We start from the raw sequence: 25,027 nt of genomic DNA on the forward strand, positions 1-25,027 counted from the left end.
AGGTTGTTGCTTCTATATATCTAAAGACTTTATTTGTCATCCATTTTTAATAAAACCTTGTAAGTAGGCGTATATCATCTGGATTTTAGATGAATTTGATTAGGAGCAAAGGACCATGCTTATCAATTATGCCTGTTTCTTTGGAGAAAAACACTTCTTCAGAATATAGTAAATTAGGTAAAATTGAAATGATATTAAGTCTAGGGATAGTTTACATAGGGTTATGTTCTTACAATAATGCATAGGCCTGTTTTGGGTAAAATCTGAACCTATATAAGCCAGGTGAGCAGTATTGGCCTGTTAGGGTCCCTTGTTATTTTTTAAAACATGTACACACAAATGATGTGTCAAGCACAGAATTTAAAACAACATAAAACAGTTGCAATGACAATGCTGTTAATAAAATGCATACAAAGAAAGCCTAGCACAAGGCACACTGGTACTGATAGCTAACTGAAAAACAAAGAATATTTGCACTGTGGCCCTTACCAGGTCCACTTTGGAATTCCTTGAAATCAGGATTTATTTGTTGATCATTAGGTTTGCTGTCCTTGAATTTAAAAGAAAGCTTTTCATACCAGTACAGGTTGGAACAAAAATAAAACCACAAAATGAACAGAACTAATCACTTCATTACTCTGTTGATACACAGAATAAAGGAACAAGACAAGAATGAAATTTTTTGTAATACTTTGTGGATATTTAAAAAATGCATATAATATAAAAGTACAAAATGAATAGGTTCAACCTGTCAGAGGATCAAGCAAGTTGGTTCAGTCTATTAGTGAGTGGATCAACCTATTAGCAGGTTGGTTCAACCTATTAGTGAGTGGATCAACCTATTAGCAAATTGATACAGCTTGTTTATAAATGGATCAACATATTAGCAAGTCAGTTCACCCTATTAGTGAGTGGATCAACCTATTAGCAAATTTACACAGCTTGTTTATAAATGGATCAACATATTAGCAAGTCAGTTCAACCTATTAGTGAGTGGATCAACATATTAGCAAGTTGGTTTGACCTATTAGGGAGTGGATCAACCTATTAGCAAGTTGGTTCAACCTATTAGTGAGTGGATCAACCTATTAGCAAATTGATACAGCTTGTTTATAAATGGATCAAGATATAAGCAAGTCAGTTCATCCTATTAGTGAGTGAATCAACCTATTAGCAAGTTGGTTCAACCTATTAGTGAGTGGATCAACTTATTAGCAAGTTGATACAGCTTGTTTGTAAATGGATCGACATATTAGCAAGTCAGTTCAACCTATTAGTGAGTGGATCAACCTATTAGTATGTTCAACTCTTTTATTGCACAGCCATATCACATCACCTTCTCACGTAGTAGTGCTAAACAAAAGTCTCTTATTTTATTTTGCAAGGTACCCAACATAACAAACCTCAGGAAAAGAAACCAGAAGACAGTTTAGCATGTGAGCTTTGTCAGTTATTGGTGACTGAAGGAGACAAAGAACTGCAGCAGAATAAAACCATAGCAGCTCTGAACTCTACTCTCTATAAAACCTGTGCAAAACTTCCCAAGTCATATGCACTATTTGTAAGTATGTTTTTGTTGAAAATATTATTCCCTTTCCAAGAAAATATAATAAAGATTTAAATTCTTTGTAACAGAGCCCATTATGTAGTTGTACTGTAAGATGTGCAAAATAAGATTATACATGTATATAAGGATATAATTATACAAAATAATTGGGTCTTTAATTATACAGTGGAACTTTTCTATGAAATGACTCAAGAGACAATAAAAATATGTCCAATATGGACAGATGTCATTTACACAGTAGTTGAAGATGATACTGAAATTAATAAAGACTGAGTTTACATGTTGTCTTTTATTGACAGGAATTCTTTATACTGGTGAGTCTGCAAGACAGTTTTCATTGTAATTGTTGCAAAAATAAGTGAATATTTGTTTGTAAAAGAAAACCAAAGTTCCAGACTGTGACTTCACTACTTTGTCCATTGGTCTGTTTCTTGCTAAGTAATTAGTGAAACTATTTATTTGGCTGTTTCTTATTTTACCTTTTTATAACCATGCCTATAGGCTCATAGATAATATGTTGCAGTCTTTGTATCCATCCTTCTGCCCATCCTTCCTTCCTTCCTGCAGATGGTCTCTTTTGTGCAACTAATCCTGTAGATTTGATGGATTGTTATGAAACTTGTTGAATATTATTGTCATTTGATCTCACAATTTGTTTTGGACTTATTGCCCTTTTAATCTTGTATCTAATGAAGTGTATGACACAGTCTTGTTGGTGCAAAATAGTCCCACAGGTTTTGATGGATTACCATGAAACTTGGCAAATATTATGATGGCATTCCATCCCATCTACTGGAGTGGTCTAGTCATTCCCAGTCTCTGACTAGTTTCATTATCCATGTAACTCATCAGAGGGAAAAGTTCTGGTTGATTACCATGTCTTGTTTCTGTGAGGTTTGTATATCCATAGCAGCTGATACAGTCACCTTTTGGGCCATGTGACATCAGTTCAACTGATTGGTTTTAAGTAATTAGATCATAAACAAAAGTTTTGCTGCTGGCGCACTCATTGGATGACATCATCATTTCTTGCAACAAGCATTTGACTCTGATGAGCAAAAAACCAAACAAATATTGTTTTGGGGTAGGGTGGGGTTAAAGAAGAGGTAGTTAAATGATTCTCACAGATTATTTATTGAAAAATAATAAGGAATCAATATTCTTCTTGTGACAGTAAATATTGTTAGAATATGAATAAAATGGAATAAGATCACCATGGTGTTGTATAAGCTAAATAAAATAGCATAAGATCGCCATGGTGTTATATAGGCACATAGTCATTTCAAACTAAGCTGGCATATCTCATTGCTGATATAACTTGGTTCCTTGTGGGATTGTCAGACATCACTGGGTTGACATATTGAGTATCTGTTTCCCAATTGCAGTTGTTATTGGTGAAACTTAATGGGTCTGGATGACTCAGATTAGTTCATTTTAATTTTATTTTGGTTGCTGGTCCACTCGATTGTGTGACGGAATGTTTTCTCAGATGAAATTTCTTGACCAAACGTATTGATTGTTACATTATTTGAAGCATCAGTATCATCCAAAAGTGAAAAGAATGAACTCTGTATTGTCCAAAAATAGGTGGGTTTATCCAGAGTAATGTACAGAATGTCTAGGACTTAAACTTGTAGTTTACAATTACTGGTGTATAAATCAATCAGGTTTTCATGGAAGTTCACTAGATGTTTGGATCTTTCTTCCTTTTGTGGATCTTATGGCAATGGGGACAGTTCGCTGTATGGATGGTATCTTAGTGTCAATCCAATATGGGCCATCTTTATAATAAATTGGACACATAGAACATTGATAGACTATATTTTAGAGTTGTAGATTTATTTGAGTGAAGCTGTCATTCTGGAAGAGAAAGACATCATGGTATTTTGATGTTAGCCTTGCAAGGTGAGGTTGGTAATGGGAGGTGTAGAACTTTTGCAGGAGTTGAAAATTCCAGACAATAGGGCATAACCATTCAGGTTATCATGGGATGAAAATTATAAATAACATACAATGCCTGGACTCCTGTTTAAATATAGATGTTGATCCCTATTTAATGTAGGGTGTGTAATTGCTGTATCCAAAAATACTCTCTATTCCCTGCTACTAGATAAGTCTGGATCAGGCAAATGTATATTGTTTGATATTGAACATATCTTATGATTGGGTAGGTTGAGCCTTTAGATACTCTGGTGTCCTTCTTTTTGTGGATGTTCCTAAGGTATCATTTTTGTGCCTAAGGTGTCATTTGTGTGTATGTCCCTAGGTGTTTTTTGTGTGTGGATGTCCCTAAGGTGTCATTTCTGTGGATATCCCTAGGTGGGTTGTTTTTAAGAATGACATACGCAAAATAAAGGTTACCCAGGTACCTAAAAATTAAAACCTACCTGACTACAATATATATATATATATATATATATATATATATATATATATATATATATATATATATATATATATATATATATATATATATATATATATATATCACATACATTAAAAATAACATGGTCTTTGAAATGTTATTATAAAGCAACTTGATATACCAATAGTATTGGTATATAAAATTGTGATTTGCCAATGGCGTATGAATACGCGTAATGATCATGTTTTTATAAATATTATGCTCTCTAAACATGGATATGAATTTCTTTGAATATTACATTTATAAAGGAGAAAATAACCAGAAAATGATTTTCATGTAAAATATTTTTATAGAAACAACCATTTTTATATATATAAAAAAAACAACCATACTCAATCCAGGAAATAAATATTATTGAGCTCCACTCTGTGTCATCTGCTATCATCTCTGTCAACACTGCTGTTTCGGGTCTCTCCCTCTGACAAAAATCAAACACTTCAACTAGGTGGAACAAAGAAAACAATGGCATCATATAAAGAGCAAGATGAAGCAACACTGAGTTAATTGGCTGAGACATTTGTAAATGAAAATGATCATTGTGCTAGGAAAGACGGATTTGTACACCATGAGCCTGATGATATACAGAAATTTATAGAAAGTAGGAAGAAAGCAAACACTTTAAAAAAGACAATTTTTGATGTAAGGCTAGTGACAGAATTCTTGCAGTCAAGAAATGAATTCAGAAATGTACACGAGATACACCAATCTGAATTGGATCAGCACCTGGCTGGTTTTATATTCAGTGTTAGGAGAAAAGATGGATCTGAGTTTGAACCGATCAGCTTAAGAAGCATCATCAGCTTCATTGATCACCACCTTAAAATCAAGGAATATGCAAGTACAATCATGAGAGGAACAGACACAAATTTTACATTAACAAGGGAAGCTCTTCAGTCTAAGCAAAAAGATTTAAAATCTAAAGGAAAAGGAAATAAACCTAATTGGAGTCAGCTGATCACAGATGAAGAAATAAAAAGCCTTGTTTCGCAAAAAGCTAATGGGGATGGAAACACATGAAGCCATTGTTAACACATTGTGGTTTAACAACTCTGTGCATTTTGGTTTGAGGGGAGTGACTGAACATTACAATCTGAAATGGGGGGATGTTACATTAAAGAAAGATGTGAATGGCCTCGTGCATCTTGAACTCAATGAAAGGCAGACAAAAACAAGAACAGGAGACAATGTCAAGGACATCAGGGATATTAATCCTAAGATGTATGAAAACAAAAACAACAAAGAGAGAGATCCACTTGCTATCTACAAATAGTATGCAGAGATAAGACCAGCAGACTTTTGTCAACATGAAGATCCTTTCTATATTGACCCAACACTATGCCAATCTCAACGACAAACCCAAAATGGTTTAGGAAACAAGTCATTGGAATTAACAACCTGCATCATGAAAAAATGAAAGAAAAAGCAAATATTACAGAAAGAAAGAAATTAACAAACACTAGTAACCGAAAGAACCTAATTCAGAAGTTAAGAGACAAAAATATTCCCCCAATTGCTCTCATGCAAATTTCAGGCCACAAAAATGTACAGTCTATAAACAGCTACTCAAACATTAGTGACAAACAACAACAGACATACTCCAATTACCTGAGCAACACTGGCCACCCAAATAATGATGCTGTCAACCTCCACCCCCAGAACAAAGAAATTTCCAACAGCACAGCAGCAGACTATAGTATATCAAGTTCCCAATGTCTAATGTTCAACAGAATCAGATTATCAGCAACTCATTCTAAGGATCAAACATCACCATATAAAATATGTTTGTTATGAACCTCCTGCAAAACGTGAACGAGATCCCTTAGACTGGGTCAACTTCTTTCAACAGGAAATTCTCAAACGGGGCCCACATAGTGGAAATATAGGAAAATTATTGAAAGTGACACTGACAGTCAGCAGAAATAGCGAAATATGGACAGAAACAATATCAATCAAATGTAGTTAGTGTTAAATTGTTTATTATCTCTTGTTCCTTTATCATTTTGATGTTTCTGGCTCAAAATGTAGTGTTGCTATAGATGCAAATGGCAGCCCTGTTACTGTTCATGACAACAAATGCTGCAAATTCAATGTTTGCATGCACATTATTTAAAAAAATTGGAATGTTAACTATCAGCCATGTGTTTTCATTTAATTTAATATTGCTAAAGGAAACATAGCAATTAATATGAATTAAGTGTACAGGAAATTATGAATCACTACAGAACTTCTTGTTTGAGCGTACATACATGTGAGGGGTTGTGAAGAGTTCACTCCCCTAAAGTGTACTGTTTATGGACATCAGTTGTATCTCCCATATAAAATGAAAATTTGTATGTGTTATAAATAAATATATGTATAGTATGTATGTTGTATCAGTGATATACCACTCATATAAATTTTTCATTAAAAGGAAACTTGGCAAGCCTCATTTCCTTTTAATGAAAAATTTATACATCTCATGGTATATCATTGATACAGTGTACATACTATATATATATATATATATATATATATATATATATATATATATATATATATATATATGCAATAAACTGACAACAAACAGTGCAAAATTAGTATCTAACAAGGCTGATCACGTTCAACTCTTTAATGAGTCTTTTTCAAAGGAAAAACAGTTATGTTTGCAAAACTTTACATGGCTGTTTCTACAGGAATTAAACCTGTTTTACAAACATAACCATTTTATTATTTTATTTGTTTGTTGTGTCTATGTTTTATTTTTGCCTTTAGTATTTGCTATGACCAATGTCCAGTTGCTTTGAGTATGTGCCAGCCAAAACCTTTGAACTGTTGGTCATGTCCATCATATACAGGGTTTTAAGAACACTTGTGTATGTGTGTTTGCTATTGCTTCATATTTAGACCATTATATCAATCAAACTGCAACATGTTTCCTGCTGGAACTAATGACTTCATTGACGAATTTAAACAAACATTTTAATTGAAGCTTTCTTGTTTCTATCAAGTCTAATATTTATTTTATTGTTTTGTTTTCCTTCTTTGCAGTGCGATCTTCTTGTTCCAGAGATAGTTTTACTACTTGCCAAAGGATTCAGCCCCAAAAATGTTTGCATTGCAATGCATCTTTGCACCAACAGTTCTACTGGTATTTATGTATTAATGTACTATGTACTAGGACATTATTTCATCTACACAAATAGATCAAGTTTATACCATTGTACCCTGTATATAACTTGTACTAATGGCTAACACTGCTGTCTCTGATCTGACACCCCATACAGTGGTCCCTTACAATAATGCTGTTAAAGGGAGCCATGTAAGTTTGCCATGATATAAGTGATGTTGCTTTATAATGGGGTACATTTTACACTGATTCCACACTATAATGCTGTTCAGGCAAATCATAACAGTATACAATCATAAATGTGAGGTCATGTTATAATGGGGTGCATTCTACAGCAGTCCCTTACTATAATACTGTTCAGGGTAACCCTCAAAGTGTACTTTGATGAAGGTGAGGTCATGTTATAATGGGGTACATTAAACACCAGTCCCTTACTATAATACTCTTCAGGGTTGCCCTCAAAGTGTACTGTGATATAGGTGAGGTTTCCTTATGCTGGGGTAGATTATAGAGTCGCATCTTATTTTAATACTGTTGAGAGGATTCATAAAACACTCGTGATATACATTAAGTTATTATATATTGGGCTGCATTTAGGAAGAAAATAATTCAGCCAGTTCAATGGGATCCATGACTATACCTGTGTTATATTAGGGAGAGTGTTATACTGAGGTGCTTTACATTGAGGGACCACTATACCAATACTGCACTTTCAACTGATGAAAATGTCATTTTTAACAAAACAAAAACTGGTACCCATGAAATATAAATGAATTCAAGGTATGCTTTGCAATCAAGAAACCTCATGTAGCTTGATTTGATATGCAAACTTCAGATATCATCTGCTGGTAAACCAACCTTTTGAATGCTAGAAGTGCAGTGGCTCATTGGTTTGTGTCCTGAAATCACAAATGTAAAGCTGCAAGTTCGAACCCTTCCCACATCAGTGTGGGTTGTTTTGTGTTTCTGGTCAAAGTCTTTTTCTCTCATTGCCTCATAACTATATAGCCTTTTCCATATTGATTGACACTAAAATCAATATAGCCTTTTCCATACTGATGTGCTGCTTAACATCAAAATTAATATAGCCTTTTCCGTATTAAAACCAAAATCAATGTAGCCTTTTCCATATTAATTAACACCAAAATCAATATAGCCTTTTCCATACTGATGTGCTGCTTAACATCAAAATTAATATAGCCTTTTCCGTATTAACACCAAAATCAATATAGCCTTTTCCATATTAATTAACATCAAAATCAATATAGCCTTTTTCATATTGATTAACACCAAAAAAAAATAGCCTTTTCCATATTGATATGCTGCTTAACACCAAAATCAATATAACCTTTTCTGTATTGATTAATACCAAAATCAATATAGCCTTTTCCATATTGATGTGCTGCTTAACACCAAAATCAATATAGCCTTTTCCATATTGATTAACACCAAAATCAATATAGCCTTTTCCATATTGATGTGCTGCTTAACACCAAAATCAATATAGCCTTTTCCATATTAACACCAAAATCAATAAAACCTTATCCATATTGATTAACACCAAAATCAATATAGCCTTTTCTGTTTTGATTAACACCAAAATTAATATAGCCTTTTCCATATTAACACCAAAATCAATATAATGTTTTCCGTATTAACACCAAAATCAATATAGCCTTTTCCATATTGATTAACACCAAAATCAATATAGCCTTTTCCATATTGATGTGCTGCTTAACACCAAAATCAATATAGCCTTTTCCATATTAACACCAAAATCAATAAAACCTTATCCATATTGATTAACACCAAAATCAATATAGCCTTTTCTGTTTTGATTAACACCAAAATTAATATAGCCTTTTCCATATTAACACCAAAATCAATATAATGTTTTCCGTATTAACACCAAAATCAATATAGCCTTTTCCATATTGATTAACACCAAAATCAATATAGCCTTTTCCATATTGATGTGCTGCTTAACACCAAAATCAATAAAAAAAATGTTACAGTATAAAACAGACAGTACACATTTAATTTGGTTATTTGAGATGGTATATATGAATTATTTCCCAAATTGTTTTCTTTACAGCTGAGAGTACCATATGGAGAAAGAAAATTGAACAGGATTTAAATTGTATCTCATTTGTAATGAATGCAATGTTCATGTAGATGGAATTTAAATACTTTTGTGCGAATTAAAAGTTTAAAATATGACACAAATTGCAAATTGGTACAGATCTGAAGAAAATTCATCACCAACATTTGAAATTTGACTTTGAAATTTTGCATTTTGAACCATATTTAAATTTAATCAGCATAAATACCTTTAAAAGGTCACATCATAGTACATACATCATAATACCATTTCTTTGTTCAGCTCTTGAGAAGCCAAATGAAGATCCATTTTCAGCAGCTGTCAAAAGCCTTGAACCCCTTCCCCCACGGGACTGTCAACTGTGTAGAAAGGTTATGGAGTTTGTTGATGGTGACCTCATCAAAAACTATGTAAGTTGCAATTTTTATCACATGCCATTAACAGTGAAATAATGTGAGTAGTTTTCTACCCAACTCCTTCCTTTCAGAGGAGCAAGAAATTTTAATGAATGAATTGATTTAGAGAATTCTGTATATTTATTTCTTTTCTAATTCTCATGGTTTGGCACATTAGTACTTAAATTCATGTATGTGGAAAGGGGTTCCTGGCAATGTACAATCTGCATATTGCCCTTGCCACAGTACTGAAACTACTCTTCTAAAAGTAGTTAATGACATTCTCTCTGCATTGGATAGCGGAAAGATTACAATCCTCACCCTCTTTGATTTGTCTGCAGCATTTGACACAATAGACCATGATATATTATTTCACTGTCTCCAGCATGTATTTGGCATTCATGATACAGCCTTACTGTGGTTCAAGTCCTACTTGGTCAACAAGACACAAATTGTATCTGCAAATGGAATACAGTCCAGCCCAGTTGATCTATGTTGTGGTGTTCCACAGGGGTCTGTTCTTGGACCTGTTTTCTTCATTCTGTACACTCAGTCGCTCTCAAGTGTCATAGATCATCATCCAGTGTCTCACCAATTGTACGCTAATGACACCCAAATATATAAATCTAGCCACCCAACTGAAGTTGATGCTACAATCCAAGGTGTAGAGAGGTGCATTTCTGATGTGAAATCATGGATGACATGTAACAAGCTGCAGATGAATGATGATAAAACTGAGGCCATTCTGATCACAACACAAAGACTTTCTCATTCACATCCTTTACCTCAAACAATAAATATCAGCAATGCCAACATTAAATTCACACAATCAGTACGAAACCTAGGTGTTACTCTGGACAGTACTCTCACATTGCACCAACATGTCATGAACATATGCAAAGCTGCATATCTTGAGCTGAGACGCATCAGCTCAGTTTGCAAATATCTTTCAGCTGATGCCACAAAAACACTTTTGTGTCCATTAGTACTTTCAAGACTGGACTATTGTAACTCAATTCTGTCTGGTTCATCTCAATATCTACTCCAGAAACTTCAAAAAGTTCAAAACACAGCAGCTTGGATCATACTTAGAGTACCACGATCAGAGCACACCTCCCCACTGCTCTGTACCCTACACTGGCTATCCATTCCATCCAGAATCAAACACAAAATTTGTTCTCTGTGCTACGTTTCACTGTTGGACTCTAGTCCAACATACCTATCTGATCTCACCCATGTGTACATACCAGCAAGAAACTTACGCTCCTCTTCTGACAGTCGTATACTCATTATTCCAACTATGAAAACAAAGTCATATGGACAGCATTCTTTTACATACCAGGGCCCAACAACGTGGAATGAATTGCCCACTGAACTTAGACACAAAGACACAGTGATCACATTCAAAAGGGCTCTCAAAACTCACTTAGTTTGACTGCAAGAACAAACTAATAATGTCTCCTACCTGAAATATTCTCAGCATGTTTTTTATTTTTTAATGTTTTTCTAATTTCATGGTGTTTGTTTTTGTAATAATATTATTATATGTTTTTTATCTTATAGGTATTGTCTAATGTTGTAAAGCACCTAGAGCTTCTAAAGAGTAGGAGCTATACAAAGTCCTCATTATTATTATTATTATATATTATGCTGGTTCTTTATAATTTGGTTTATAGCATGCATGAAATCCATGAAAATTTGTTCTTCATGAAAAGCAGTGACTTAACAGTAACTGAAATGTATTTTTCTAGAAACTGTCATATTATACTTAGTCATTCAGGTTATTAGAATTTAGATTAATTATACCCCGTTCATTGTATTTGTACTATAGGAATATAAATTGTAATTGCAAAGTCATATAGAAGTGTAATCAAAAAGTAAAAGGTCATTTAGCAATGTAATCAAAAGTGCAAAGTCATATAGCAGTGTAATCAAGTAGTTCAAAGTCATAAAGGAGTGTAATCAAGTAGTACAAAGTTATAAAGCAATGTAATCAATGAGTACAAAATCTGAGGCAATGTAATTAAAGAATACAAAGTCTGAAGCAATGTAATTAAGTGATATGTAGTCTAGTCGAATAAATCAGATCCCAAGATCTGTGTTGATACCATTGGACTATTTGTGGGCCTCATAGCACTTGTTCATAGAAAGAGGAACTGTTTACAGACAAGCCTGTCCGCAACATATCGGTGTACATTTTTTGTCACTTACTGGTATTTATCATGTCTCTTGAGTTACTTCAATTGAAGAGTACTTATTCGCAATATATACAGAATATTTCCAATCAAATCCTATGTATGACTACTTGTCAATCCATGTGGAATAACTCAAACCCTATGTCCTGTGGCCATTTTTAATTTTGTGTTAGATACAGCTGTTACAAAATACTGGTAAGTTTTTTAACTGTATATGTGTGTGTTGGGGAAATATTTGCATGCAGTGAAATTGCACATTTTAATGAACAGTTGACATCAGACCATGCAAATTGTCCATCAGTATCAGCAAAGATTTGGGAGTCCAGTTTATCCTACTATGCATAGTCATCTAGCAATGTAATAAAGTAGTAAAAATTAATATAGAAATGTAATCAAGCAGTAGATAGTTTTATAGCAATGTAGTCAAGTAGTTCAGAGTCATATAGCAATGTAATAAAGTAGTGCAGTGATATAGCAATGTAGTAAAGTAGTGCAGTTATATAGCAATGTAATAAAGTAGTGCAGTCATATAGCAATGTAGTAAAGTAGTGCAGTCATATAGCAATGTAATAAAGTAGTGCAGTCATATAGCAATGTAGTAAAGTAGTGCAGTCATATAGAAATGTAATAAAGTAGTGCAAAATAATATAGAAATGTAATCAAGCAGTACTTAGTTTTATAGCAATGAAGTCAAGTAGTTCATAGTCATATAGCAATATATTCAACACAGTCATATAGCAGTGCAATTAAGTAATGCAAAGTCTTTACAGCTATGGGATAAATAATATTTCAGACTTGTGCTGATGATCAGCTCTGAAAGTTCTAAAACTTGCTGTAAGGTTTTACTAGTTGTATCTCATAAAACTGTAGAGTTGTTTATTTTCAAATATTTGTGTTTTCTGTAGGCCTGCCTCAAAAAGACCAAAACTTTATACTGCCATACTGTAGTCAGAATTTGACTCATTCTGAATCATATTCCACCTACAGTCTTGCAAAGTAATTCATGCAGTCTTTTGCAATTTTTAAAAATTGGAATCAGGGTACAAAAAGATTCTGCTTGGTGTCTCTTCTAAGCTCCTGGTAAAGTTCATTTTCAGTTAAACATAAAAATTCCTAACTGTGTCATCTACATCAGATACTTACAATGTTCTGTTTTAATATTTCACAAGAAAATTTAACAAAATATAAAGGTCAAATAGAGTAACTTTTATGTACATGGGTTCAGAGGGATGTAATATCCAAAATGACAGAATTTACAGAATTATTCTGCACTTATTAAAGATGAGGAACAAATTCCTCTTCTTGTTTGACAAAATAGACTCACCCACACAGATTTTGGCTGTTTGCAAAGAAAAACCTGCCATTTGGTTTAAAATGTAAACAAATTGACACTGATAGGGATCTGCTAGTGACAAGTTAGGAATAAATTGAGGAATAAAATGACTAAGTTTTGTACACTTTTTATATCTTTGATGCTTTAGATTTTTAAAATTGGTAGATGGGTACAAACTGGTGTGTGTGTGTGTGTGTGTGTGTGTGTGTGTTGAATACTAATGTAACTTGTTTGAAAAGTTGGATGGGTATCTTATCAGTAAAACTTCTTTTGTGCAGTGACCCAAATTTTGTCAATTCATGGAATGAGCATTTCATCAGTAATGGTTTTATTTTAGGAGAAATATGGTTCATCAACATTTTTGTTAAGGTTTTATTAAAGTTTGTTTATTTCATCATGGGCTTAACACAGAAGCAGTGCCCTTCTTTTAATGATTTTACTAGTTGTATCATATAAAACTTTAAAGTTTGTTAATTTTCTTGTATTTTTTTTTTCTGTAAGTCTGCCTCAAAGACTAAAAGCTGTACACTGCAAATTATATTTTTTAATCACAACAAAATTATGACAATTTTGAAAATAAGGTACATGTACATTATAAATGTTTATAATTTATTGATCAGTGTCTTGTTTAGAAAGTTACCTCTTTTTTTGTATCTAAAATGAACCCAAGTTTTGTTACTTTAACTTTCTTGATGAATTTTTGGAAAAGTTTAGCAATTTGATAGAATTGTTTTGTTGACAATACTTATAACTTAATTCTGAAATCCAATTTCTTAATTTTTTTTTCAGGAGAAGATCCGAGGATTCATAATTAGAAATGTCTGTAACAAGCTGCCAGATCAAACCGCTCTTGCTGTGAGTATATCAAATAATATATGGAGACATAAATGGAAAAATAAATCTCATCCGAGTTTTGACAACACAAGTTTAAATAAATGTCCCAATAAAAAACAAAACAGTGTCACGGTAGGTATCCAAAAATAGTAGCAATCATTGTAACTCCAATGCTTTGTGGCATTACTCAGTTTGAGCTAACATTTACACTTGTGTTATAGTAAAGTCCAAATGCAAACAGCATAATACATGATCTAACATCATTGAATATGCCTGCAGATTAGGGTCTGTGTTGTTTGTTGTACTGATTACTCCAAACAAACTGCATTGATCCAGATCTGCTGGTGTATCATTTGACAGCAGATCTGGGTCTGTGCAATTTGCACTTGGAATTGACCCATACAGTAATACCTCAAACATTCGCGAGGTTAGGTTCCAGAACCAGTCGCGGATCAGGAGGAATCGCGAATGTTTGGTACGAGTCACTAAAAATGCTGATAAATGCTTATTTCTAGGGTTTAAACCCTAAATATGACCCAAATCATGCTCCCAAAGCACTTTAATTTCATTTAAAAGTTAGCTTAATACATTACCCTTAAAAAGAAAAATAAATGGTTGACGTAAAAGTAGATTACAGTATCGCCTAATGGGTATTTGCCACACTAGCGCATTTACAGTACGGTATGTGTATACTAATATTACCCCTATACTAATTCTTTGGCTGCCGTTTTCTTTTGCACTCACAGTAAGGTAAAACCAAGTAACGAATGGGACTGTAAACTTAATGACTGACATTTTCTTTGTCATTGTCAGGAAGGTAAACTAGGTAAACTTCATATGTCACAGAAGGTACAATTCAATAAAATAAAGAAAACATGTATGTAGAGGGTACCAATGAAAATTTCGCGAATCCGTGAATTCGCGAATCCAGAAACGCGAATGCACGAGGTATTAGTGTAATCAAGAACACATGGTAAATCATTTACATGTTTATGACATCGAGTGATGAATCACAAAGCATCAATTATTTATCAACAGCTGTCAGTTAAGTGTTGCTTATTTCAAATCCTAATAGACCAGTAACCAATCTCCACCCAGGCTTTTTTAAAATCATAAAGGACTAATAACCAATCTTAAGCCTGGCTTATTTATAATCCTAATGGACAACTAACCAGTCTCAAGTCAGGCTTATTCAAAATCCTAATGGGCCACTATCCCATATTTTGTTCATCCTGAGGGCCCCAGGGAAGATTAGTATGTTATAATGAGTCACCCATATAAAATAAAGTATTTATTATTATTATTATTATTATTATTATTATTATTATTATAACCTATATCAAGCCAAGCTTTCTCTAAATCATTATAAATCACTAATCAGTTTGAATCAGCTTTCTGGGAATCATTACATAAGTACACCTGTGGTGCTAAACTTGTCTTTGTACCACTTCAGTGGTCAAGTGGTTAGAGCATCTGCCTTGGATGCAGGATGATGCATTTTTGAACTCCGGCAGTCATACCAAAGACTTTTTAAAATGGTACTTACAACTGCCTCGCTTGCTGCTCAGCATTAAGAGGTTAATGTTAGGACTAGTCAGCCTGGTTTCAGGATACTGTGACTGGGTGGGACATCATGCTACATGTCTGCTGGCATGATTCTCTAGTGCTAGATATCACTATAAACTGCCACACTGCAGACACTGTAGCGATATGACTGGAAAAATTGTTAAAGCTACATTAAAAATTCAAATCACACACACACATGACTTTGAAGTAGCATGGTTTATTGATGATCTGACACAGATTAATATAACTCGAAAACATGTATCAAACCAAATTGTTATGGTTCACTATCTTTAATTCAAATTTTGTTACATTGTCACCTTAAAAGAAAAATAAGTTACTAAAAAGTGCAAACATTTACAAATGAAATATTTTGATCATTAAAATACTTTATGCTAACAAGTAAACTTAATCATCTCTGCAAATGTTCAATTCTTCAATTTGGGTACAGCTTCTCTTGATTCTTGGTCATTGTGGAAATGGTCATTCGATAGGCAGTAACACTGAAGAATTGGCCTGCAGTCATTAATGACCTGCAGTCATCATTGGTTTGCAGTCATCATTGGTCTGCAGTCATTAATAGCCTGCAGTCATCATTATAAGAACAAATATTGAGAGATCATGATACCTAGCACAAGTTATTCTGAGCACATCGTTATCATTTACTTCCGTAGTAAGACAAGTAAGACAAACTTTAGGATTTCTCATTCACAGTCTTCTTGATAAGTGTTATATTGAAGTCAGTAGCTGATGAGATTGTGAGCAAAACTTCCAATGCCATGATAAAACAGCATATATTTTCTATTGCAATACTTTTTTTAATAACAGTCATTGTCTTAAAAAGAAAAACTCAGCATTCACTCTAAGTGTGATTTTCATCCCAAAACATAATTGTGATAATAGAAATGTTGGGGATGTAAATTTGGAGTATAGTAAATGTACACTATAGGTCTTTATTTGGGTGGGATGTGTGGATGAGGGTTGGCAGTGGGATGGAGGGATGGTTCATGATGTCAACCAAAATTATGTAAGGAGGTTAAATCTAAAGTGAGGGTTAGAACAATCTTTATTCTCCCCAGACAACCTGCAAGTTTGTGTACTTGAGAAATAATCTATTAAAGCCTATCTGATGTAAAATTATGCAAATATGGCTTTCAGTATTGTGTAATTCCTGGCATATGCTGCACTGAGATAAATCATATCACAGTCCAGTTACATTATTATGATGCAATCTATTTCCATGACAAAATGATAACTGAAGGTTACTTTTAAAATAATTTTTTTCATGTATGGAATCATTAAAGCAACAGTCTGATTGAGGTTGATTTTACATGTTGAGACTGCATTGACATTTATAGTTAACACTAGTTCCCTGCATTTTAGACTACACCAAAACCCTCCATTAAAGAGATGTGCATGTATGTGGCTGAGAATTTGATTCCCCTTATTGTAAACACCATCTTCATCCCCAATGTCTTCTGTGTCAATATTGGCATCTGCCCTGATGTAGTGTAGCACCAGCAGGTACGTAAAACATGAGCAGATTTTTCTAATAACACTTCATTCTGGTCCTAGATGTAAATTGCAACAATTAACATTATTAGATATTGTGGATTATGTACCAGTGGCAAATTGAACCCAAGCTTGTGAAACATACAAGAATGGGTTTTTATGACAAACTATTGAAATCAGGGAGAAGTGCTCATCAAAATGCATCTCTTCACTAAGTTTCATAATTGTAGGTATAATAGTATTATACAAGGAAGTAAAAAAAATAAACACATATGGTCATGAAGTCAATGAAGAAACTTAGCATGAGCGTCAAAATTATGAAATGTAGGTCATAAAGACATTAATTTTTTGTAAAAAAAAGGAACTTGAAAGTAACAATACACTAAAGAAAAGCATTTTATTCCCATACCAAATGAGTTTGGTGGGTGGATATACTATACAGTATTTTAATACTAAACATGTTAAAATAAACAATAATTATTGCTATCTTCATATAATGTGCATTGTTATACTCTCCTTAGAGGGCCTTAAGGGAGAATAGTCCTTGACTAATGAGTCACCCTCTATAAATAAAGCATTATTATTATTATTATTATTATTATTATTATTATTATTATTATTATACATTTATATGTACAACTGTTTGTATCTTGGGTCTTTCCTTCATTCTCTGTCACTCTAGAACTGCATCCATCAAACTCTACTTGTGGATGCAAGTTATTAATTTCTATGTTTGTTTAGGTTTTTGTTTTTTCATTCAAGTATATTTCACTCTGTGTGCTAGAGATTGCTAGACTCCATAGAGTCTATGGTTTCATTTATGAATGCAGCTTTAGTATTCCAACATGCTTTACAAAAACTAAGTCACATGACCCAGTTTTTCACAGAACTCAGGGAAGTGAAAAATATAGTTTCTTAAGACAAGTGTCAGCTTAATCCATGTTTTTCTCTAAAAAATAGATTACCTGAAAACAGCAATAACTTCAATTAACTCCTAAATCCATCCCTCCCATAAAGATAATCATTTTTTTCTTCCCATCTATATGCAATTTATATCTTAAAGTAGTACTTATGAGAAGTAAATCTTTCAAGATTCTGGTATAATTACCTCCCTTTGCCACCACTAGGTGGCTGTCTATCAACTTGATGTTCTCCAGCTTAAGCTTTTGCTGGACACAAACATATCATTTAATCTCATAATCTTTTTGATCTTATAGGCCATCTTTGAATTTGGTGATATTTGATTCAGTATTATCACAGTGTCTGGTAACATTATTGTGTTTTATCTGTGAAAATTTGCTTTTTTTGGGTGTGGTGGATTTAGTCTTCAGTGGTAAGTCACACATGCTGCATTGTGATGGTTTTAGTTGTGGACTTTTGTGCATCTTAAATATTTCAACATGTCTTCTCAAGTGATGTGAACCTCATTTTTGTCTTTCACTTGCATTTTGTTGCTTTTCTCTGTAATTTCAAGTGAAATTATGAAATCAAAGTGGAACAAATAAGTCCACATTTTCAAAGGCTTGTACTGTCTGCATCTTGTGGACTGAGGAGACATGGTCTGTTGTACTTTGTAAATAGCTGAGGGGAAAAACATCATGATCAATGTCATCTGACACTGGCATCTTGAGGTTGAAGAGTCCATTGCCATCATCATGGGGGATTTTGCAATGGCACCTCCACCCTGGGTTAAGATTCCCTTTACATTGTTGACTGCAATGATCACTTTGAGACACCTGGGATCAGAAGAATGGTACAATGCAGATGCAACAAGGCAAACCCTTTGCACTCATTGCGTAAATTATAGATGAGATGTTTGATCCAAGAGACAACTTGTGAGGTGCTGTTATCTGGGGATTTTATCTTATGACTTCATTCAGGACACATCTAACAGTATGGGAGAGGATACTTCCTTCATTTGGCAACCCACTAGGCATAAGAATTCCATATACCTATGATGCAGGGCTTTAGAACCTATAAGTCTGGGTGCATTGGGTTAACTACTAATCTTTCTGGCCTCTACCATCCTAAACACTCCTATCTGCTGTCTGTTGTCATTGCAGCTGCTGATCAGACTGTCCACTGGACATTCTCTGTTAACTGTGACCAGAAATAGATGATTTCAGAGTGTCAAACTGTTGATCAGATGAGAGTCCTATCTGTCATTGATGGTTATGGTGATCTCTCCATCCAGTCCAGACACCCAGCTGTCCATCTGGCTGTTCCAGATCAAAGCACCTTGCCTTCTGATGTCCTTGCTCTAAATACCATGCCAACAGTCTAACCCACTGCACCAGCACAATACCTCTTTGTCCGAGTACCATTCTCCATTGGTTTGATGGGTCCCACTTTTTTATGGCTCATCTGGTTGGCAGGTATCACACCACACATGGAAGGATAATGTGATTTCCCTCCCATTGGGGATTTCATACCCTAATATGGAAGGCATTCAGATTTAGGATAATCAATTCATTGATGGTGGGGGACAACCTGTACTTGCTTTTGCACTCTGATCTTACAATGGAATGAATGGAGTTTCAAGGCACTTAAAGAAATATTTTGCATCCTGTTGCTTCTGAGTGCCTCTTCCCCCACCCCCCTGCAGTAAATCAGGCCTACATAATTTAGGACTTAGTCAATGCTGAGATCACCCCTAAAAATAACAAAAATCAGCAATTTTCTCTCAGTAAGATTTGGAACCCCAGCAATTCAAACACATTCATTTGGGTAAGGCAACTGCAAGCATCATTCTTGCTTCACTGGTATTGGTCCCACTCAGGCATTTATTATGTCATTATTCACTACTGTTATGTCCTTGTCCAAGCTGAAAATATGTTATCCATCTTTTCTATCAAATCGATTGGCATGCTATTTTAAAGCTGATCTGAAACATTGCTGCAACATTAAATCTGCTTGAATTAGTGTCTTTAATCACTTTCCACATGGTGGAAAATTTTGTAGTGAATACAACACAACATAGAATGGTTGACTTTCTGATAGCCTCATGCAATCTGGATTTTGTGAGATGAGATTCCTTTTTATGCTCTTTCTTATTTCAACTGCATCAACTGCTCTTTGCCATTTGGCTTAACCTTACTGTTTGCAGGTTGCATTGAGGAAATCAGGAAACAGGCTGTATCAGCTAAACCTCTTCAGTTTTTTTCTTGCCTGTTCTTCCATATTTTGGCGATATCAGTTCCAGTCTCTAATCGGAGAAAAGAACAAACAGTAACCATCCTTTCTTACTTTGACAGACTTCAGAAACAAACAATCAGGGGGAGGAAGCCTAGTTACTCTTTGCCCAAACACTGTGGTTCCAAAACAGTGACTCCTAGTTGCAGTTGCTTGCTGGTGACCTTCTAACGGGTGCTGGGCTCCTTCAGTTTTGCTAAACATATATCAGTCCTGACAACAAATGGGTGGGTTCAAGTCTTTTTTGAGGGGCTGCAAATTTCCTTTGTTTAGCTCCCAAATTTAGAATAGGAGGTCTAGCTACTTCTGTCATAACCTGAACTCTCTAGGCTTTTCTTGGTGCCAAAGATCAATGTCAAGTTCTGTCCAGTTTTAGACCTGAGCTGGCTTAACCAGTTCATTGTCAAGCCAAAGTTCAAGATGGAGGTGGTGCATTTCCATGTAACTGGATGAGCAAGTAATCAGTCTTGACAAAAAATGCATAAAAATTCCCATTCTCATTCATCTGGCATCTCACGAGTATCTTTGTTTCAGTTACCATGGGATGGTGTATCAGTTTCATGCTTCTCTTTCATAGTAAGCTTCAGCACATAGACTTTCACGAAGTCCTCCACCAAAGCAGTGGTGACACACTAGGATTTTTTAAGAGTGCTCCTCTACAGTAATTGTGGTATACCAGGATCGTGTCCGGTAAAAGCCTATGGTAATTTCTATTTAGGTTCTGGATTTGAACCACCTCCTTACTCTCATTTCTCAAATGGTCTTTTTGTGACCAAGGACAAGTTTGAACTTCTCAGCATTTCACCAATCTTGGTATGGAATTCTTTACTCTTTTTAGTCTTGTTACCTTCTCTCCCAAGTGCTTTGCTTTTATCATCAAACATGCAGAGTCAGTCTCCATCAGGATATGTCTTGATAGGAATATTTCTTCCACTCCTTTTTCTTCTCAATGTGGGCACAGATTTGCTCCATCTCAACAGCCTATGTAAGTGCTCCATGTAGATAGTCCTTTTGGTCCAATGGCTCAGATAGTAATCATGCCTGATATCCTTCACCAATGGCAGGAAAGATCCCCAAACAGAAATTACAATCTTCACAGGTTGGATGATCTTGCATTTTCTTCTGTTCTTCCCTATTCTCCTAATGGTGATGTGATTAGGTGATTTACTACATATCATGACTAGAAATGTGGAGACAAATTATATTGAAACTTTGGCTATAACACTACTATTGCTACAGTGCCAATATCAGTTTTGGAACTAATTCATTTTCCATTTAAGAATTATATCTGCCCTTATGTATGTTATTCCAACATGTATTTTCCCATATTTGGGCCTAAATAATTTGTTCTCTGCTCCTTCTCTTTCTATCTCCTCTCCAGGATGAACAGATCTTAAAATGTGTCAAGAATGTAGACTCTTTGGTATACATTTATTTAATAAATAAGGAGGCACTGTAAAAAATGCCCCCAAAATACTCTAAACAATAAAAAGTAGACTTCAGGTATTAACTTTTTGAAATAGTTTTTCAGATGAATTCTACAAATTATTAGTGACTGAACTTACATGAACTGTTATTATTCGATAAATAAAATTGTTTAAGTTGCAATTCTAACTCTCAGCCTCTCAACACAATATAATCATGTTTGATAGAGAAATCAGGAATTGATTAGTGCTGAATGCAAATCTAAATGATGTGACAATCAAAATTTGGGTGCAGCATCTGTTACTGAATTTCACATATTAAGTTCTTCTAATTAGTTTTTTTACAAGCTTTTATTAAGGCCACAAAAATTCACATTTGAATGCAGAAATTAAACAGTAAAATTAAATTAAACCCAGTAAAATCCTCCCAATCATTAAAATCTTGTTCTTTAAAAGTGTTACAATATTAAATCTGTCAGATGTGATCACACTGTGATGTTACTACAGTACACTCAGTCTGTGCAAGAAGTGTGTTAGCAAACTAGAAGTCTCTCTTCATTTTGATTTTTCAACGGTCATTAATTTGAGCTGAATTTGCAAAAGGTCACTGTCCTAAAATTATTGTAATCTTTTTATAAATTTTTTAGCAATAGCATTGGCAAAGCATGGAGTCAAAATCCATGCAAATGAATGGCTTTTGCATTTATATATATATATATATATATATATATATATATATATATATATATATATATATATATATATATATATATATATATATATCTGTCTGCGTGTGTGTAAAGAAAATGTCCTTTTACACTGGAAAGGTTTTGTATTGCCACATGTGGCTTTACCACTTGTGACAATGCAGTATTTCCCATTTCACTCGTGAAATATTAACTCATTTCTACTCCAAGAAATGTAAACATCCTTATGTATTTGATAGGGAAAGGAAATTATAAAAGTATCATATATATATATATATATATATATTTATTAGTCGAGTCCAAATGCAGACTGCACATAACCAGATCTGCCATTGCATAATGCTATGGCAGATATGGGTCTGTGAAGTTTGATAGGAGTAGTTGCTAGAAAAAACACAGACCCTAATCTGCTGGTACTTCAAGTGACGTTAGATCAGATTCTATTCTGTTTGCATTTAGACTCGACTAATACTTTATGGCAAATTACAATCCTTTGTTATTTGCAGCTTGACTTGTATGTGAGTATGTACTGTAAATTATGTTTCTTTGAGCATTGTTACTTGCATTACAGAGAAATCCTTCCATTAAGTGTGAGTAACCTTGCTAGTGTTTGCTCAGTGGATTGATAGATGCTTAGTAATGGAAATGTTATTTTAGTACCATACATACTCACTTATAGGTCAAGGCAAAATGCAGACTACAAAAATCCTGACCTGCTATAGTAAAATGTGCCTGCAGATCTGGATCTACATTGTGTTTTTTTCTACTAATGACACCTAGCAAACTGGATAGACCCTGATCTGCCTCCTCATTCTGTGCCAGCAGATATGGGTCTGTGCAGTTTGCAGTTGGACTTGTCTTATAAGCGAGTACGTGAGGTAGTATCCTGGAGGAGTTGTTTCCTATAGGTACTGTTTTAGCATTTAGAAACAAGATGGCCACTATCGCTTAACCGGCTTGAAGCAGCTGTTCCATTTTTTAGTGCCATTTTCATGATATTTGTGCTTGTTGCCTGTTTTCATCTTCGTTATTGTGTTCATTATGTATTGGCTGTTGAATTCGTATGTGTTTCTTCATCTCCTTGTTTTGGAAATGACAATAATTAGACTTTTTCTCAGCTGTCTTGCTCCACTGTTTTTGAACAAACCACCATCACATGATACTCGCCAGTCAACCCGTTTATGCTACAATGGACCCTCATTAATTGCTTTAAATGTTCACTCCTTGGCTCTCCACACTACAATGTGCTCTAGACTAAACGAACTGGGACTACATTCATCATTACCTAAATGTAAACAGAAGTGAAAAAAGAAACGTTGTTTCAAAGCTGGCCAGCGTAGAACAGGAAGAAGAATTCCAGTTATCTCCCTTATTTTGGCACAACCATTTAAAAAAATTTTGACCGTTAATTTAGATAACCTAATTCAAATCCCAATTAATTTGTCAACCTTTGTGTCAACTATCCAAGAAATACCTCTGCGCATTGCATTATTCAATGCCCAGTCAGTAGGACCACCAGAAAAGCGAACAGAAATAGTTAATTTTATCAATGACCAAAATGTTGACATATTTTTCATGACAGAAACATGGCTAAAAACATCAGGCGATGAGCCCAAGTGTGCGGATCTAACACCCACTGGTTACTCCATCAAGTTGTTCCACCGTAATTCTCGCGGAGGTGGAATTGCTGTCATCACAACGAACTCCATGATAAAATATCTTAACTATACCACATATTTTGTAATAATATTATTATGTTTCTTATCTTATAGGTGTTGTCTAATGTTGTAAAGCGCTTAGAGCTTCTAAAGATTAGGCGCTATACAAAGTCCTCATTATTATTATTATCTGTATTATTTAAAGACTGGAAGGACACAATTTTTATATTTATTTTTTGGAGGTAGTTGTTTTTTCCAAATGTTTATATGATCAAGTAAGTGCTGTCAAAGAAACATAATTTACTATACAATTTCTTATTTATACAATGATTTGGTTTTAAGCAGAAAAATGACCAGTTTATCTTTAAGGAATGTTTGACTCACTATTATGTGGATGCAGAATACAGTCTCTCTCCCAGCTGTTCCTTAGCTAGGTCACTTTGATCCATTTTTGCAAGGAAATAGAGAAATCTTTTGTCAGGAAGTTGGTCATTCAGATATACATTAACTCAGAACTTTACCACTATAACTTCACAAAGTTTATGCCGTATACTTATAAAACTTAAGAAAACAAGTCATGCAAAGAAGTTCACTGTAATCTACTTTTTACACTCGAGTGAGTTGTACTATTCTTCATATTTCTTTGTCTTTACGTTACAAAATTGACTGTCATCAAAACTGTGGATGCATCACTGCGACTTTGCATACTATGAACCGGTGTGCTGAAGTCAGACTGAACAATTGGAATCTCTCAAGTTCATGCTTAATAAATGCTGCAATGTTTTTGAACATATACAAATAAAAACAAAGGAAGCACACTGGCATCCTACCAGTGATTGTCAGAAGTCAGTTCCCATCACGGTTCCCAAAAAGTACAGATTTTTAAATTTTGAATTACTAGATAATTTTCTTAGCATTTAGTGCATATTAAAATATTTCTAAAGAGCAGTAAACAACATCAGCTTGTAAATGCATTTAAAAGAAGACCTAAATGATAAAGAAGTTCATCTTCTTT

At 34.2% G+C, this 25,027-nt stretch overlaps 1 protein-coding gene across 5 annotated transcripts in view; it reads left to right on the forward strand.

Moving 5' to 3' along the window:
- LOC149805901 (uncharacterized) overlaps positions 1-25,027 on the forward strand; it is a 132,155-nt gene that overhangs the window by 105,888 nt on the left and 1,240 nt on the right. For 4 of the 5 annotated variants that reach the window (XM_089950659.1, XM_089950658.1, XM_089950661.1 and 1 more), the window contains 5 exons: positions 1,386-1,561; positions 7,020-7,119; positions 9,482-9,609; positions 13,912-13,977; positions 16,903-17,043. In XM_089950659.1, coding sequence (XP_089806785.1) covers positions 1,386-1,561; positions 7,020-7,119; positions 9,482-9,609; positions 13,912-13,977; positions 16,903-17,034 — 602 coding nt within the window. In that variant the 3' untranslated portion in view covers positions 17,035-17,043. The remainder of the gene's footprint in view (positions 1-1,385; positions 1,562-7,019; positions 7,120-9,481; positions 9,610-13,911; positions 13,978-16,902; positions 17,044-25,027) is intronic. The other variant, XM_089950660.1, reaches the window with a different exon arrangement.

Source organism: Sinohyriopsis cumingii, chromosome 2 (assembly GCF_028554795.1).
Source record: "Sinohyriopsis cumingii isolate HCF-2022 chromosome 2, ASM2855479v2, whole genome shotgun sequence".
NCBI classification, from domain to species: domain Eukaryota; kingdom Metazoa; phylum Mollusca; class Bivalvia; order Unionida; family Unionidae; genus Sinohyriopsis; species Sinohyriopsis cumingii.